This window comes from Neofelis nebulosa, chromosome 3 (genome assembly GCF_028018385.1).
Source record: "Neofelis nebulosa isolate mNeoNeb1 chromosome 3, mNeoNeb1.pri, whole genome shotgun sequence".
NCBI classification, from domain to species: Eukaryota; Metazoa; Chordata; class Mammalia; order Carnivora; family Felidae; genus Neofelis; species Neofelis nebulosa.
In genome coordinates this window covers 45,679,270-45,697,135 of record NC_080784.1, presented here as the reverse complement: position 1 = coordinate 45,697,135, position 17,866 = coordinate 45,679,270, and the positions used below count along the sequence as shown (strand labels likewise).

The 17,866-nt window shown below is 44.4% G+C and overlaps 2 protein-coding genes across 16 annotated transcripts in view; both read right to left on the bottom strand.

Annotated features, from left to right (window-relative positions):
• Window positions 1–24: 24 nt before the first annotated feature.
• Window positions 25–6,171, bottom strand: PLPP5 (phospholipid phosphatase 5). Of its 9 annotated transcripts, XM_058720676.1 has the most exons (8): window positions 6,031–6,139; window positions 5,203–5,283; window positions 4,681–4,771; window positions 4,197–4,260; window positions 3,538–3,662; window positions 2,684–2,854; window positions 1,127–1,315; window positions 76–277 (listed from the first exon to the last, which is right to left on the bottom strand). In XM_058720676.1, the coding sequence occupies exons 2-7, from the start codon at window positions 5,260–5,262 to the stop codon at window positions 1,155–1,157; spliced, it is 672 nt and encodes a 223-aa protein (XP_058576659.1). In that variant the 5' UTR covers window positions 5,263–5,283; window positions 6,031–6,139; the 3' UTR covers window positions 76–277; window positions 1,127–1,154. The 9 variants fall into 9 exon arrangements, with proteins under 9 accessions (XP_058576660.1, XP_058576661.1, XP_058576665.1 ...); XM_058720677.1 differs by having other exon boundaries at window positions 25–1,315; window positions 5,243–5,311; window positions 6,031–6,171; XM_058720678.1 differs by lacking the exon at window positions 1,127–1,315 and having other exon boundaries at window positions 25–277; window positions 6,031–6,146.
• Window positions 6,172–6,260: 89 nt separating this feature from the next.
• NSD3 (nuclear receptor binding SET domain protein 3) overlaps window positions 6,261–17,866 on the bottom strand; it is a 119,081-nt gene continuing 107,475 nt past the window's right edge. For 5 of the 7 annotated variants that reach the window (XM_058720661.1, XM_058720660.1, XM_058720662.1 and 2 more), the window contains 5 exons: window positions 16,943–17,059; window positions 14,832–14,973; window positions 13,684–13,790; window positions 12,710–12,914; window positions 6,261–12,290 (listed from right to left, as the gene is read on the bottom strand). In XM_058720661.1, coding sequence (XP_058576644.1) covers window positions 12,049–12,290; window positions 12,710–12,914; window positions 13,684–13,790; window positions 14,832–14,973; window positions 16,943–17,059 — 813 coding nt within the window. In that variant the 3' untranslated portion in view covers window positions 6,261–12,048. The remainder of the gene's footprint in view (window positions 12,291–12,709; window positions 12,915–13,683; window positions 13,791–14,831; window positions 14,974–16,942; window positions 17,060–17,866) is intronic. The other 2 variants (XM_058720663.1, XM_058720664.1) reach the window with 1 other exon arrangement.

Below are 17,866 nucleotides of genomic sequence, written 5' to 3'. Positions count from 1 at the left end.
CCAAAAACACCCACAGTCACCATCTTCTTTGAATATCACATTTATTGAAGGAAAAAGACACACTGAAGATACAGAAACACATAAGCCAAGGTTATATTTAAAGTATGATTGTAAAGAGAAAGGTACTTGTAGGTCCTGTAGCATCTCCTGTAAAATTATTCCTTATATCCCATTTGAAGAAGGGTCACAGAAAGTTCATTTTTCCGCTGGATAACCACATCTGTAATTTTTCTTTCCTGCCTTAGCCAGTTGGCAGAGTTGATGCATTTGGGCTGGTCTTCAGTCATGCATGGAGAGAAGGAAACTAGTGAGCACAGTTTAGGAGTATGTTTCAGTACTAGCAACTGAGGGTGGTTTCCACCTCATTTGTCCTTACCATTTTTTAAAACTGTTTACTTAGTAATTCAATAAATAATTTATGTCCACAGTATTTAAAATGGACAGCAATATTTAACAAGACTCAGGTAAGATACATATGTAGGAAGGTAAAACAGCCAGAATTGGACATTTTCCTATATAAGGTTTGATGGAATTGTCACCAGAGAAAGTAAACAGAACCAAAATAATTTAGTTTGGTCATGCCCTGGATTTTAAGATTTTGAGCTATAGAAAATGGAAATTCATCTCTAGCTTCTAGGATATGTAGAGGCTTCTTTGTAAAATCTTTTTTTCTTATTTTAGAGCCTGAGCGAGCAGGGGAGAGGGGCGGAGGGAGAGAATCTTAAGCAGGCTCCATGCTCAGCACAGAGTCCGAAATGGGGCTCAATCCCACAACCCTGAAATCATGACCTGAGCCAAAATCGAGTCGGACGCTCAACTGACTGAGCCACCCAGGCACCCCTTGCAAAGGCTTCTTTGTGAAAGATCCTTCCCAGAATGGCATTTAAATGAAATGTAAAATGCTGTAGATATTGGGATACCAGCTGGTAGACTACTGTATGATCTTTTTACCAAATGTGTGGCACAGAGCAGTGAAAAAGAACCTTGAACTTTGACTCCGTGATAAATCCATGTGAGCAAAACTGCATAAACATATGGAGGCAGAATGAAGTGCTGATGTCCTCACTTGTACCTCTTAAGAGACAAAAGGTCAGAAATTCTTGGGCAATTACGGAGGGTGATTCACCTGATCTCCACTGAGGTAGTTCCAATTTCTAAATACTAAAATGATAAGGATCACCAGGCTTCTGTGCAATGGGAAGTACAAGTCTGTCCCGAAATGGTTTATGGCATTCTGCGTCAGTCAGCGGAGGATAATACTGCCTGTAGCAGACATAGGCAAATGTCAGGCCAATCATGGATCCAACTAGTACGTCTGAAAGAGAAGAGGTAAGGTCTTCTCTTAATCATATTAGACTCGTAAATCATGTTAAAACACCACGCGGTGCTGGCATACTCATACTGCGAGTTCAATTGTAGATCACTGCAGTAAAGCGAATGTCTCAATAAGGCAAGTCAGATGAATTTTTTGGTTTCCCAGTGCAAGATGAAAGTTACGCTAATACTGTGCCGTAGTCTATTAAGTGTGCAATGGCATTACATCTAAAAAAAAAAAAAAAAAAGCATATACCTTAATTAAAAAATACTTTATTGCTAAAAAAATGCTAACCATCATCTGAGCTTTCAGCAAGTCATAACCACTGATCACAGACCACCACAACAAATATAGTGATAATGAAAAAGTTTGAAATATTCAACAATTACCAGAATGAGACAGGGAAACACGAAGCGAGCAAACGTGGAAAACTGGCACTGAGAGACCTGCCTAGCACAGCATCGCCACAAACTTCAATTTGCACAAGACACGTTATCTGTAAAGTGCAATAAAATGAGGTACGTCGGTACAGAGACCTTGGCCCTTCAGGTTTCTCTACTTGTTTGGGCTGCAAAAAACCTCAATTCCAGGTTTATGGTTTCTTTAGGCTTTCTCAGTTTTGTTATATGAGTAATAGGATTATCATCAGGTTCTTTTCTAAACCAAATCAAAACACATCTTTAGTTAAATAAGTGTAAATAAGCCTTTTTCCAAGTATACCAGATTGAATTTTTTAAAAATTAGGAATAACGTTTCACTTAATGATATTAGCCCCCTTTTCATCATTTAAAGAGTTCTAGAGGAAGCAATAAACTCCTCAGGAGTTGCCTTTCTTTGCAGGAAAAAAAAAAAAAGTTTATTCTTTAGGAGCCTTAGGGCTCCTAAGGACTTTTAGGAAATACTGTCAGGTTTTTTTTTTTGAATTAGGATTTTTCTGGGAAGGTACTCTGTCACTTGGATGTTTTGCTTTGTCATTCAACTTAAATTTCTTTGGTTTAACTACAATTTTATGTTTTCTCGAACTTTAGTTTCTGAACAAAAACCTCATGACAACAAACTTGATTTTTAAGACCCTAAGTGAATTGAGCTTTTGAGGTTTGTGGTAAAAAATTTCTTAGAGAAAAATGAAATTCGTAGTTTATTCTGAACTTATGATGCTTCAGAGTAATGGAAAATTTAGGACATTTCTCCTTAAAAGGAAACTGTGCTTTCCCATGCTCCATACAGCTGGTTCAGAAACCCAGACCCTCCCATACTTATTTGTTTATTCATTTAACAGACACATTCAGCGTCTCCTCTATGCCAAATGCTTGGGGTAAAATGGTGGGTGAAACGTGCGAACTTGCACGGCACGAATACCTCACTTACCTTGCCAGTGATGCTTATAGTCACAGGTGCGGGAAAGTGCAATCACAGCTGCGAGGAGGAGAGGCGACAGAAAGGCACAGAACCTCCAAGACTTCCCACGGCCTTGTGGCGTGAAGCAATGTAACTTCCCCGCCAGGTAGAAGGAAGCAAAGGCCAGACCAGCAAATGCAACTAGAAGAGGGAAAACCTATAAGTGTATGTCTCTTAAAGGAAGCGCTGTCCTCCATCTGCAAATAGGTGGCGGGGGGGGGGGGGGGGGGGGGGGGAAGGGGCATGCATGTTTTATTCTTTCTGGATACCCTTCTGGTAGAGATCATTGATGATGGAGGAGGAAGAAACAAAAGGGAAAATGAAGGACTTTATTTTGTGTCCCAAAGTTAATATTTATTCTGAGAATAGTTTTTGGAATACTAACAATTGGGCAGGTTATTTAACTTCTCAATGCCTTCGTTTCCTCATGTATAAATGGGAATCATAAAAATAATACTATCCACCTCATTGTGCTATTTTGGTATTAAATGAGGTAAGAATCAAAAATGCCTTCCAAAGAACCTGACGCATAGTAGTCCTTCAGCAAAGGTTAATGCTTTTATAACTAGTACAAGATTGCAGGATCTAGGCAAATAATACAACAATCCTAAAACGTTCCAGATCTCATGAAGGTAAACTACTTCCTCTCTCTTCCCTGATTTTTGAGGCTCAGACTTGTGAAATCTTGGGGTTATTAAAGAAGGGGGGGTTCGCTAGTTTCTAGATACAAGAACAAAACTAGTGAGATGATCCCATCCTCACACATTTCCTAGGTTAAATTCAGTGGCCCCCAAAAAGGCAGAGATGTCAAGTTCACATCGTACAGGAAGAATGTCCACTGGGGAAGCTCTTCCGGCCTTCATTCACCACGTCCTTGTCTCCTGTGCACTTCAAGTCAGAATGGGCTTGCCCATCCGGGAAGCAGCGGTAGAAGAAGTCTGGGCGTGGCCTGAAAGAAGCATGATCTCAACACAGATCGCCTGACAACGCCAGAAATTATTTTTTGGTTTTATCAGACATCCGTAATCTGTAATCCATTTACTCTCGGTCAAATGGTGTCCCAGGCAAAATAATGGAAGTGGATTAGGACAGTCACCATTAAAAGAAAAGCATTATTTCCAGGGTCAGCATTTAAATCGGGAGGTGGGGGGTGGGGTGGGGTGGGCTGGAGCCGGTCCAGCACATGATAAATTGTTAGGGCAAAGAGCAAGTCACCCTGCAGCTTCAGCAGGTGCTCTAGAGGACGTGGACCCTGCTGCGGCTGTCAGTGGGAAATGCTGTTCAGGGCAGCGAAGAGCCCAACTGTCACCTGCAGGACAACCATAGGGAAAGGGAGGAAGAGTTAAGTGAAAAAAGCAAGGTCAGACAGAGGAGGAAAGGATAAGGAGGAAGCTGTGTGGTGCAGCCATGAACCACCTCCTGTGGGGGGCGGGGGGGGGTGTGGGGAAGGGCTGGCACCCAGGTGCGGACCCTGCTCACTCACCTGCCCACTATCAGTTTTATTGTGTTGGTAAAGACACCGTTCAGAGCCAGGGCAAGGCTGGCACCTGGAAAGCAAAGAAACTTACTGTTAGTTTCTGCCTCAGAGGCGCTGCATGGTCATTGTCTCTTGAGAGCAGCCGTGTCTTTTTGAGACAGGAACGGTCAGGCTCCAACCGGAGCTGAGCGTGGAAATCTCTCAACGTGTTGTTGCACAGAGAGAACTTCTGCACTAGGCTAAAGATGTTTCTGGGGTACAAATTATCCAGTGCATATAGGCACTGCTAGGAAGTTAACTACGTTCTTAGAGTGCTAGTTTTTGGTGTCATGGGTGACAGCACGGGTACAGGGGAGATAGGACTTTAGGAATGCAGAACCCCATGGTCTCCACCCGCTGAGGTCACACCTCCAGTGGCTGAAGCTCACAACTCCCACCTTCTCATTCCAGCACCAAGGAGGTAACCCAGCCAGAGACCACTAGTTCTTACCCAGGCAGGCCTGTCTGCTGTCTGTCCCGCCCGCCTTCTTGAGACATCTGGCCAGGAGGATCAGAGACAGTGGGGAGAGAAATGCAATGACCTGAACCAGAACATGGCAGAGGTTAAAAAACCAAACCCCGAGACCACTAAAGGAGCTCCCACAGGGAAGAAGGGTGGTAGGGACAGCAGAACTCATGTGTCAGAGCTCCCTGTTCCCGTCAATATAAGCAGCGTCAGATTGGGCACTAGCAGCTCCACCAGCAAGTAACACCCATCACCCCATTATTCTAAATGACCAGTTCCCTCGGGCCATCCCCATCCTAAGGAACAGAGATCAGAACATGGCCCTGGAGCAAAAACTGACATCTTGCTAAATTTGGATCCTAATCATAAGGAAACAAAATTTTTAGCACATCAAGGGGGACAGTAAGTTTCCGTTTTGGAGCCAAAACGACCACCTCCTGCTGCTTCCTGGCATTAAGCTCAGTAACAGGTACTAAGGGTCAGAAGGAAGGCTAGTTTTCCACGCACAAACATGGGCTTGGTAGGGAAATACTCTGCTTCCACATACGGATTCCGGTAAAGCCACATCTCCTCTGGTTGGATCAGCCGCTGGAAGGGAGGGAGAAGCTCTGTTACCCTAAAAGAGAAAAATGTGCAGAGCCTGTCGGCTTGTTTCCTGGGACGGCCGGGGCTTCCCACCTAGGGACCCCGGACCTCGGCCTGCGGGCGGCGCTCGAGGAGCCCCAGGCCGAGGCAGTTGCTGCCTGCCTGCCCGCCTCCTTTGGGTCGGCAGCCCGTCTGGAGTGGGGTCCGATCGCAAGACGCTTACAGGAAGGCCGCGAACAGGGCGATCCGCACGCCCAACTCGGCCCCGAGGGCCGCCGCCGCCGCCTTCTCCATCCTGCGCTCGGCCCCGGACAGACGCCGCGCTGACGTGGCTGCCGCTGCGGCGGCTGCGGGGCGCGCGCCCGCCCCCTGGAGGGCCGTCCCGGGAGGCCGGGCCTTGGCTGCTCTCAGAGCGGGCTAGCGGGCGCCGGGGGAACTGCGCGCGCAGAAGGCGGGCGGCCACCTCGCTGCCGGGGCGGGTCGGCAACCCCGGGAGCAGGAGGGGCGGCTCCGGGGCCGTCCCGAGAGCAGCACCTCGCCAAAGGAATGGGGAGCAAGCGGGGCCGTTCTAGGGTGCTGGGCAGGGAGCTGGCTCCCGGTGCCCAGCCAAGCAGCAGTTTCTCCGTGGAGTCTGAGAAATCGACCGGATGAGAAGGACATCTATCCCCGTGGCGCCCTTCGCCAACCAGTCGGTGCCTCGATATTCTCCTACCACGCCAAGCGGGGAGCGACATTCTCCAAGGACCTCACCTCTATGAAAACCAAACCAAACCCCACGAGTGCGGCCCCACGTTTATTCGCAGCGCAGCGGCGGGGACATCCCGAAGGGCCCTGCAGTGCTGCGGCCTCACCGCCGCCCCCCTCCCCCTCAGGGTGCACATCTTGGGCCATTCAGCCCTGCGCCGGGTCCCCTCCCTCCCATTATGACCCCTTGTCCAGTAGTTGTGGCAAGAAATGATAGGCAATGAACAAGTCCACAATTAATTTGTAACATACAGGACAATTTATTGAAGTCAATCTCAAGCAAAATCTGAAATCAGTGGAATGTCATTAAGAACCTTTCCAAATTAATCCTCACGGAAGCAAAAAACACGTCTGAATTCCAAAGTAGTTGTCAAATAAAAAAAGGCAACATCTCAGTAAATATAATGTACAAAAATTTATGTTCCTACCAGCACACACAGTAGTTAGAAGCTTAAAATTACAGGCAATCCTAAATGTACTGTAACTAGTCACCAATAAGCTATCTATATACAGGTTAACCAAGCTTTACACGTTTCACACTATGCAGTAAAACATAGGTCGATCAACAAAATCCCCAAAATATCATGTATCTTGAAGTCTATGTGGCAACATCAAGTCATTATACAGTAATGCCCTAGTGGAACACCCCCCAGGGAAAATGAACACTAATCCCTTAGTGTCAAGAGCTTCTAGCCAAGCCACAGAAACCCAAAAGAGATTGACTTTAGTGAATATTGATGCTCTGTTATTAAAGACTCAAATCTCAAGTGATTTAGGCAAAATAACATTTCACAGGATCTACAAAGTTTATTACAGATAAACAAAGTACAGAAATAACCAATCTACAAAGGTCATTATCATAGGTAAAGATCACAAGAAAATGAAAACAGAATCTGTAGGTATCTGTGTTTGTGCAATATCACAAGTGGTTACAAATGAATTTCTCATACCAATTCCAATTATGCACACACCCCTGTATATAAAAAGGACCTAATTATTAGCCAGTTGTAATCATCATTTAGCATCTTGGTCATCGGAGGCAATATGATTTTCTTTTTTGACACCAGGGTATGTGACAGCACAAATGAGATAAAAGTAGAAAAGTAAATTTTATCCAGTCCACTCCTAAACTGACAAGAATACCTTACGAATACCTTATCTCGGGGATCTGCTGGCTGCTGAGAGCCACCAGCTCGAGTCAGAGGTCCGCAGCAGGCAGGGAGAGGGCGCACTGGCACCCGAGGGTGCTTTCTTGCTAATCCGCAGATGGAGAAGGTCACGTAAGAAAACTAGGGGCTGAATAAATGACTTTGGCAACTGTTTATCTTTTCCCTTTGTCTTACACGTAATGGACTTGCACGGGCTACTGAGGCACAGGTCGCTCTCCTCCTCCTCCCCTTTCACACGTATGTGCCACAAGCACCTGAACTTGTCACCTAAGCAATGGACTGACAAGAAAAGAACGGAAATGTTTTGTGAAACACGCAGGTTACACCCTGCATTTCAGGAGTGCAACGTAAGTGCAAATTTTTGTTTTTTTCCCTACACAGGCATATATATTAAAAGGAAAGAGGAGGTGCACAGGGATAGGGGTGACAAAATGACAAAATAAAGAACATACATAGGAAATATTCATAAAAATGCTGCTGGTATTTCATGCAAGAGTCTCTTCCTCAAATGCATACATGAAATCTGAGATATCTATTGTGGACACCCTCTCCCATTTGCAGAACTTTGCCTTTAATCCAAGTTAAAGAGGATAAGAGACTAGGCTATTTGTTTTCAAAACAGTATACAAAACAATGCTTTCTACTTCATAAATTTAAAAATAACTGTAAAATAAGGGGAATCTGAAGAGTTTCAAGTACTTAAAAAACCTGAATTCAATGAGGCAGAGGTCTCAATGTTAAAGTGACTACTTCGTACCTGTGGTAAACATGATCAGTCCCCGCCCTCACCCTATTCTACCCCTTCTCTCCCGGTCCCCGCCCCAGGTAAAAGTCGGTAGATTTCAGTATATACAAATTCCCAACTTTTCAGTATTTGTTAATACATGGCAAAGCTGTCTAATTACATCTATTCCCCAGCTCATCTGAAACTGGGAGTTCTACTCTTTGTTTACAGATAACCAGGGACCAATTCGAGGTGGCTCTGGGCCAAAGGAAATGGTTCCCAATGATCTCGTCAAGTCGCAGCAACAAGGCCCAACGACTTGGGGCGGCCAGATGCCGCAGCCTTGGAAGAAGGAAGTGGAGCGGAATTTGCGCTGCCCAGCGATAAAGCAACTTCCCCAAGGTCATGGTACCTCATGGAGAAGTACATCAAATGTAAGATTCCCAAGCCGTGAGGACTCCACGGCAACTCGTTTCCTTACCCTGTTGGGACGTGGCATGTGGCAGCACCTTGACTTTAAGGTGAATGCTAAAGGAAGAGCATGGGACTTAAAAGGAAGTGAAGGACGAGCCACGAATCCCGGGCAGTCCAGAGACACCCCCCTGCACAGCGGCCTCCCCACCCTCCACACTGCAGCTCTGGGTCCGGCCCCGTGGAGCACAGACCACGCGACTAGTCCAAAAGGAAACTCTACTTCATGAACCATGAAAAGAAACGTGTCCAACAGCCTGCCCTGAGAGTCCTTTACATGATTATCTCAGAATTTCAAAACATTTTTCACAAGCACGTTTCCAAATATTCTGTGGAAATGGCAGAAGGGAGCTAGGAGCAGCCACCAACCCCCCCCTCCCCCGCCATTATTTATTTATTTATTTAAGATATGGTCCTGACTTGAACACACAGACAGCTCCAAGTTTCAATGATTCTAAAAGGCAGCCTATTCTATAGCTCAGGCCATCATTTTTGAGAATTAAGGTAGAGGAGGAACTTGTTAAGATAAAAATGAAAATAAAACCCACCTCCCTCCTGACTCTAGCCCTGATTAGATATTACAGGAGTGAATCACTTCCTCCAGCTGCTTTGGCCTTCCAGGAATGAAGGGTCAGCCACCCCCTTCCAGCCCCAGGCGGCCCTCCTGACTCCCTTGTGACCGGGGTCCAGCCCCTTCCTGCACTGCACGCGCCTGGAGGGCTTCCAGGATTTCCTCTGTAGTTGTTACTGTCTGATTTCTGAAGCTTTACGCTGATGATCAAAAATTTTACATTCACTTCTTCTTCCAAAGAATTAACAGGAGGCTAAAAAAAAAAATACCACCATTATCCCATGCTGCCATGAGCTATCTCATTTTTGGACAAGAATAAAAACCAACCATCTATGCTCTGACCACACATACAGATTTAAAAGTTAACAAATACCAACTTAAGCCTGAGAGAGAGACACGTCTTTTGGAATACCTCACTGGTGAGGCGCAGTGAGCGCAACTCTCTCTCCCTCTCTGCTTCTATCACCTGCAACTTGGAAATACATGAAAGAGGTCAGGAGTGACACCACGGAGGTGTGAGGAGAGCTCCTTGGCACTGGCAGGACTGAAGCCACTTTTCGGACTGTTAAAGAGCAGTCACGGACAAAGACTTCAGAGCTGTGGTTAGCCACTTTGTTTTCTACCCTGATTTCTGAAATGGCAGAACAATCCTATTAGGTACCCCCCACCCCCAACAAAAACGATGAAATCTCAGCAGAGCTGTTACAGATACATGAACCAAACACGACACAATGAAGAAGCTGCATAAAAATACTTAAACCTAAGGTACCTGCAGTGCAGAGGATGTACCCTGGCTTACCGTAGAAAAGTCCTCAGATATTAAATAGCACTGAGTTGGAAACAAAGCAAGGAGAGAAGATTTCATGTTTGATACTATTTCAACAAGAGTTGCACTTCGAATGTTAAAGGAAATCCTTCATGTAAGTTTAAAAAAGCAAACATCTATCATATATATATATATATGTATATATATATATATATATATATATATATATATACATATATATACATATATATATACATATATATAAAGTTTTAGTATGATAAAACCTAGATTTTCTTAAATTATTTTTTAAAAGGATATCAAACTATATAATTGCTCAAGAGCAATTATGTTGCAAAAGAGTTTAGTGTTTTGGTGAAGCTGTACTTCATGTTACTCATAGCAATTATATTTGGTAACACGTACAGCATTTTCCATTTTGCTCTTTCTTCTGGGACCATGTCTGATCAATAGAATTACTGGAGGCCAAGAAGTCACCTCAGAATTAACTGCTGGAATCAGGCAAATGGCAGTTTAGGAGCTTAAGTAAAGGAAGTGTAGTGTGGTTTTTGTTTTGTTTTTTTTTTTACAAGAGAAAATCCAGTAGATTACACATTTACATTAAAAAAAGACAGAGAGAGGCACAAAACAGTGTTTCTTCTTTTTTCCAGAGAAGAACTCTAAATTGACAAGAAAAAAGGAACACGTGTGATACAACTGAAGGAATGTGGCCGAGCATCTACTCTCTCAACCTTCATAAGGTTCCTAGAAACTTCTTGAGGGAAAATAAATGCTACCAGGTATCACAACTGTAAGCAGTCAGAATCCACAGAGAAAGTTATAGTTCATTCAAGCTAGCCCTAGACTTATACTTAGCACAGTGTTACAACAAGGTCTGACATGACTAATTACTTCATACCAGGAATACTGGAATATACATATTCCTAAACATGAAATGCAAGTGAATTTTGTGGGCAGACACCTTGGTACACTTGCATCTGTGAGATCCAAGCATCACCACCAACCATTTTTGCTAACGCTGCTTTCTCGGGAGCTTCCCTAAGTGCTTCCTACAACGAAGTGTGTTTGTGTGGCTCTTACCTACCCTGTAGAAGTGTCCCCCTTCCTCAATGGGGGCAATGTTGGTTACTAGATAATACGAGATATAAATTGTCTACATAGAACTTGGGGCTGCCCCTACCCCTTCTGCCCCCCAAATTAGGAACTAAACCAAGAAACCTACTCAGATGCAGCTCAGATTCATTTGTGTAGTTCCCACTAGGAAACATGGCTAAGCGGCCGGCGAGCTGACAAAGGGAATGTTTGATTGGGACAGGGAAGCAGAGACAAGAGAGGAAATGCCCTTAATTCTCTCCAAGATGGACGAGGGGGCTCCACTACACTGAACAGAAAATGGTGCTTGTATGATCCAGTGTCTGGTCTGGGCCTTTCGTCTCCCGTTATCTGCCTTTGTCAGTGTGCCAGGATAGAGGGGGGATGACCACTCATGTCCACATAAACACACTTCCATCAAAAATGTCCACGATCAATGGAAAACATTTCCAACTCAGTGAACGCACCCCCTTCTGTCTTTCTCCAAAAGCCAAAACCACATTACATTCCTTTCTAGGTAGAGTTATCACGTCATAAAGCCCACCTAGGTTAAGACCACAGAGGTAAAATCCACTGAGGCATTTTGTTCTCAAGAGGCCAGATCCAGTACTCCCATAAAGCCCTTCTCTGAGACTATGAAAGACGTTCTGAAGGGAAAGAGAAGTCAGCCTCCCTACTGCTCAGCAAAGAGGTATATGAAGATCATCAGAGCCTTTTCCAGAGGGCCTGCTCCAGCTCCTACGTGAGACGCACACGCACACTGAACAGACTACCTGAACTACATTTCTTAAGATAAAAAAAAAAAAAAAGAAAAAGAAAATAAATAAAGGAATGATGGCTACTTTTGCTTTTTACACCCAAGGAACACATCCTAGACTTCAAATTTATCTCATTAACAAAACTTTCTCTTCTAAAAGCGAAGACATCTCTTTTCCCAGCTGCAAAGGCATTGAAGCACAATAAAAGGCAAGAAAAGACCAAGGGAATCTGGCCCGCTACAGAAGAGGCCGCAAGCTGACAAAACAGAACCAGATCCCAGCAAGTGCTCCTGCCCGCGCCACCCGGCTCCCCATTCGCACTTCAGTAAGGCAGCGCTGAAGGCCAAGGCCGCGCACCGCAGCCGGCTCTTCTTCCACTAACGCGTCACCGATTCCCCTTTTTTCTTTTCTTTTTGTCATTTCAATAAAAAGAAAAAAAAGAAATCACCACCCATTTATTCTCTCAGGTCTTCTCCACGATCCTGCGATTCCAACTTGCATTTGATCTTGCTCCAGTACTCTGCCGACACAGGAGATTCGGGGTCGTGCTCCGAGCAGCAGAGCCGGCCTTCCAGGGCCGAGGGAACCAGAGCGCCCTCTCGGTGATCTTTACAGAAGGAGCGCGGGCAGAACTCGCAGAAGGAGACGGCGGCGCTGCCGCACTCCCCGCACTGGTGCCACGGGCACTCCCACTTTCCTAGTGAGGGGTGGGGACAGGGAAAAGAGCCCCATCAGTGCCCGCCTCGACGACCCATGAAACACCCCCGTTCCCACCATCTTCTCTGATTGGAGACCGAGTTCACCTGCGCACCACTCCGAATTTCAGCCAAACTTACGAGCAGGTGCACTGGCGAGCCCAGAGGCGTGCTGCTCCCCGAAACTCAACGCCACAGGAGCCAACTGCTCACCCAGGGCAATAGGGACACAGAGACCAGTCTCTGCTGGCTCGCACCCACTCTCTATTTGCAGGGATACATTTTTCGTGAGCATTACTTTATGTCTGCTACTGTTGGCTGTTCTAGTCAGCCTCATCCATTCCACGGCTCCACGAAGGACAGTGAAGTACCTCTTACATTACACGCACGTCAGAGACAGGGTCTCAAGAGTTTAGCTTACCATACGGTGGCTGAGTCAGGTTAAGGCATAAGAGGTGGTATGCTTTGGGACAGTCTTTTTTGTCACACATGACCAGCTCTCCACCATCTCCACACTGAAAACAGTAATCTTCGTGCATCTGCTTTGGTTCTGCTTTGATTTTTCGCCTCTTCTGCTTTAATTTAGCATTTTTGGCCTTTTCTTCAGTTGTTGACGCACATGTTGGCTGGCAGGGAGAAGGATCACAGTTGTAGTGAACACGGTGCGTGAAACTTCACACAGAACAGGAACTCCCACAACCCCACATTCATTTAAGCTCTTTTAAATTTGGTTGTTCAATGACCTAAAAACCACGGGGAGGACTTATCCCATAACAGTATGAACATGAAAATATGGCTTCATTTTCACAACTTTTGAATAAGGTGCTTTGTTTTTTAAATTGCAAGGATACTGAGACATAATTCGCATACCATAGAACGCACCATTTTTTTTTTAGTGTTTATTTTTGAGACAGTGAGCGAGCAGAGGAGGGGCAGACAGAGAGGGGGACAGAGGATCTGAAGTGGGTTCTGAGCTGACAGCTGATGCGGGGCTCGAACTCACAAACGAGATCATGACCTGAGCGGAAGTCGGACACTTAACCGACTGTGCCACCCAGGCGCCCCAGAACACAAAACATTTTAAAGCGCCTCACTCCGTGGTTTTAAGTAGAACGTGAATTTTAAAAAAAAGTTTTGAAAAGGATACTGGTAACTTCAAAAACAATCAGAAATACAGACACATTTTCAGAACCTGACAGATCTTACTAAGATATGCTTACTAAGATCTTACTTAGAAAGTTAGAGAGTCTAAACTCTGGTTACCACAACGACTGTCCCTCGAACTAATCCAGGTACCCATTTGCCAGCATTTTCCTGAGATGGTCATACACTTCTTGAGCAGCCCCACTCCTGATTTCCCGCTGGCTTGGGGCGCTTGCTTCCCTCACAACTGACCTTCGGCCGCACTCCCAGAAAGCCGCTGCAGTTCTCTGCTCCACAGTGGCACTCCGTTCTGCCGTTGCCCAGACAATCCAGGTTATAATTAAATGTTAACTCCATCCCTAAAACAATAGAAATAATTATTCATATTCAAGTCATGGGGAAGAGAAATGCTGCCACGGACACACACTCACAATGAAAGAGAGACATAATTCTGACATGAAGGCTTTTCCCTCACCCGTGTTCCACACACAAGACAGTGATGGGGAAAAACAATAGAGGAAAACATCCCCATCCACCAGTGATGACAGCAAAAATAGTCTACAGAAGTTGTCATATCCTTTTCATTGAAGTGGTCAAGATCCATGTAACAGAGACCAAGAATCTGAAATCTGTGCTCAAGACAAATGGGTTCTGGTTTAGTTGCTTTCCTAAAGCTAATTTACACCAATTTCTGAATGAATAATTAGGACCATGGCATCTTGGCGACCATACCATCTCTGGTGATTAATGCTTTAGATTATGATCAGAAAAGAATTCACCGTGCAGATTTACTATTTACACCAAAGACCCAGGGATTTGAGCTGGGAGGTCCAAGCTTTCTCTTAGCTGGTCTTGAAGAGGCCACAACGTCGGGAATGCCTTTAATCTCTTCTAGCTACAGTTCTTCTCTTCTTACCCATTTTCCTACAAACCCAGCAGAGAAGAAACTAAGTTCTGCTGTTAAGATGCTAGATGGGTAAGGAAAAATGGAAGCAGCAGGTGGCTTCAGAAGCTTTTTATGTCTACCCTGAAACAGACGATCTTCCAACTAAAAAACAAACACCCCTGCCCCCCCCCTCAACCAAGCACAGACACCAGGTTGAAGTTAACACAGTATGTTAATACTTTAAAAAAGAAAACAAAAGCTTAAGCATCTGGTTATATCGCACAGACAGCAAGAACTTGGAGAAGTAATTCATTAGGGTCAAGGACCCAGAGAATTCTGTGACATCCTCTCTGCTTGCTTAAACTCCCTTTTGCAGGACACAGATTTTCACTTCTTAACGGCAGATAATAATTCTAAATAGAATTCTATCTTATTTGAATAACTCCTTAAGCCTCAAACCTTGAGGGATGTCCTGCCCAGGCAGGAGGGCATGGGGAGCAAGCTGGTTTTTTACCTGCAGGAATATCACAAAGAGCAAAAAGTCCAACTCGAACATCTCCATTCACTGTCCACTTTTGTGTTTCACAGTTTGGATTACAACTGTGGTTCATAAAGCGAGAATAATTTCCTTTGGGGCCAGCATCAATTATACGGTCCTTCAGAAAGAAAAGAAATGAAAGGTGCCTTTAACATAAAATAAAGCTAAGTACAAGTCTCTCTCAGAAATAGCCAACTTGGTCAAGAGCCACAGGGAGCAGCTTTTTGCTACCAGCCGATGTCTGACGGCTGACAATCTGACATCATGTGCTCTCTGAGCCGTTGACTAAGTTCTTGACTTTATTTGATGACCTTCAAGTCAAAGCATTTAAGATAAAGTGGAATTTAGCTTTTCTTTCCTCCTTTCCTTTCCCTTTCCCCTTTCCTTTCTCCTTTCCTTTCCTTTCCTCCTTCAGTTTGTTTCTAGACATAGACCACAGAATAATGCTATGTGGAAGATCAGTTGGCCACAGGCTGAGGAAGGGCATTCTGCGATGCCAGAGCACAGAGATCGGTGAGCCGCGTGGGGTGGAAGCTATGGTTTTCTGCTGTCAGCCCTCCTTTCCTGCTCTGCTCAAGCAGCGAAACGACCATGGGGGCAAATGGAGAAGAGTGTAGGCCACGGAGAGGGAAGGAGGAAAAATGAAAGACTTGGTCTCTGAATGAAGACTTTGGGATTTGATCAATGGAAGGGCTGTCGTGTGGGATATACTCTTTAGTAGTCATCTGTTCCTTCTGTTTCACTTACACTGATGTTCAGAATACAGTCAAAAGCTCAACAATCTGGTCCTTGAATTCAAACTCTGATAATCTGGATAAGCTCTGGAGGACGGGGCCTCCCCAGCATTGTCAAGATGGCTGGAGGGTCCCTGCCAGTGAGGGGAGGATGTGAAGGGCTTACTCAGTAATCAGAAATAATTGGTATTTTATGTTTATGAAAGTTATAATCATGAAAGTTGTAAAACTGTTAATGACATATCAGCTAAAATAAGCTTTTTTGTTTTTAAAGTTTATTTATTTTGAGAGAGACAGTATGAATGGTGGAGGGAGAGAGAGAATCCCAAGCAGGCTTTGCACTGTCTGTGCAGAGCCTGACGTGGGGCTTGAACTCATGAACCGTGGGATCATGACCTGAGCTGAAACCAAAAGTCAGACACTTAACCGACTGAGTCACCCAGGCGCTCCTAGAATAAGTTTTTTTTTTTTTTTTTTAATTTTTAAAAATATTTATTTTTGAGAGAGAGACAGAGAGAGTGCGAGTGGGGAGGGGCAGAGAGATTAGGGAGACACAGAATCTGAAGCAGGCTCCAGGCTCTGAGCTGTCAGCACAGAGCCCGATGCGGGGCTCAAACAGTGAGATCATGACCTGAGGTGAAGTCAGATGCTCAACCGACTGAGCCACCCAGGCACCGAGAGAATAAGCTTTTAAGTGATTTCTAGTTCTTACTTTTAATGGTATTCCCTCAGTTTCAGGGATAGCCTGGAACACCAGAAAGATGGGTACTAGTCTTTGCTCTGCACTCAACAGATCACTTGTCATGGCTGGACCTCAGTTTCTTGTCCCCTGCATGGCAGAGGGCTGCTGCAGAAGTGATGTGAGATACAGACAGAACGCACAGCAAAGGTGGCTTACAATCTCATGGATTAAACTAGCAGTTTTGTCATCCTGCTTATGGCTTCATTCATTTGTCCTAACTCAGACATGAATTTTCAGTATACAGAACAATTCAGAGTTAGAATTTTTCCTAAATCAGAACTTTAATGGTGCTTTAGAACTCTGCATGGCAGAGCTGATGGTCTCCATCAGTAATGGAGAAACTGAGGGCCAGGTTCTTCCGTGACCATGTCTGCCCTGTCCTGGCTGTCTCTCCACTCACAGGGCCACCTCACATGCCACATGCAAAGCTTCACTAACCAGCCACGGTGCAATGTGGTGTTAAGAAGCACACTGTGGCTGGTAGCACACTGGCTACTTCAAACCATTCTAACTCTCCTGGAAAAAAAAATCAAGTTAGAGGAAATGGAGTTCAACCTAAGACCATGAAACAAAAACCAAGAATCCTTTTTTACAAAAAAAAGCAATTTTACCTTGGTAACAGTTAACATATAAAAATTAGTTACACTGTTCTCGTGGGCTCGCTTGATTCGCAATCTGCACTCTTCTTCATCAATTAATTCACCGACATACTCATTTACAAATTCACCCTGTAGAGAAGCACGTAACACATAAGTGTAAAACCAGTGTGTTATATTTGAAAGCATTCTTTAACACTGTATGTGTAATGTAATCCAAGAGAATTAACCAGAAAGACTGCTGAAGTACAACTTTAACCTAGAGACAAATGGTGGTTGTCATTCATTGGCATGCAGGTGGCACCTTTGTTCATATGTTGCATATATTTTCTCCATATGTGAACTCTTTGCAACAAAACATAATCCCTTATCATCTTTGTTGCATAGATTTTTTACCACATCTGTCTTGTTCCTTCTTTCTATTCAATTCAATTCTATTCTATTCTAATTGACATTATTTCTAACTTTAGATGTTTGGCAGACTGACCAGTGGAACCATCTGAGCTTAAAGTTTTCTTTTTTGGAACGTCTTTTTTTTTTTTTAATGTTTATTTTTGAGAGACAGAGCAAGAGAGAGGGAGACACAGAATCCAAAGCAGGCTCCAGGCTCTGAGCTGTCAGTACAGAGCCCAACATGGGGCTCAAACCTACAAACCCTGAGATCATGAACTGAGCTGAAGCAGGATGCTTAGCTGACTGAGCCACCCAGGTGCCCCTGTTGGAAGGTTTTTAATGATAGTTTCAATTTCTTTAATAGTTTATAGAACTATTCATATTTTTAAATTTATTTTTGTGGGAGTGGTGATGATTATGCTTTTCTAAGAATCCATTCATATAAATTTTCAAATTTATTGGCAAAAATGTAGTGATACTTTTATTTTTTTGTGAGTTTGAGCCTCATGTTGGATGTAGAGGTTATTTAAAAATATAAAACCTTTA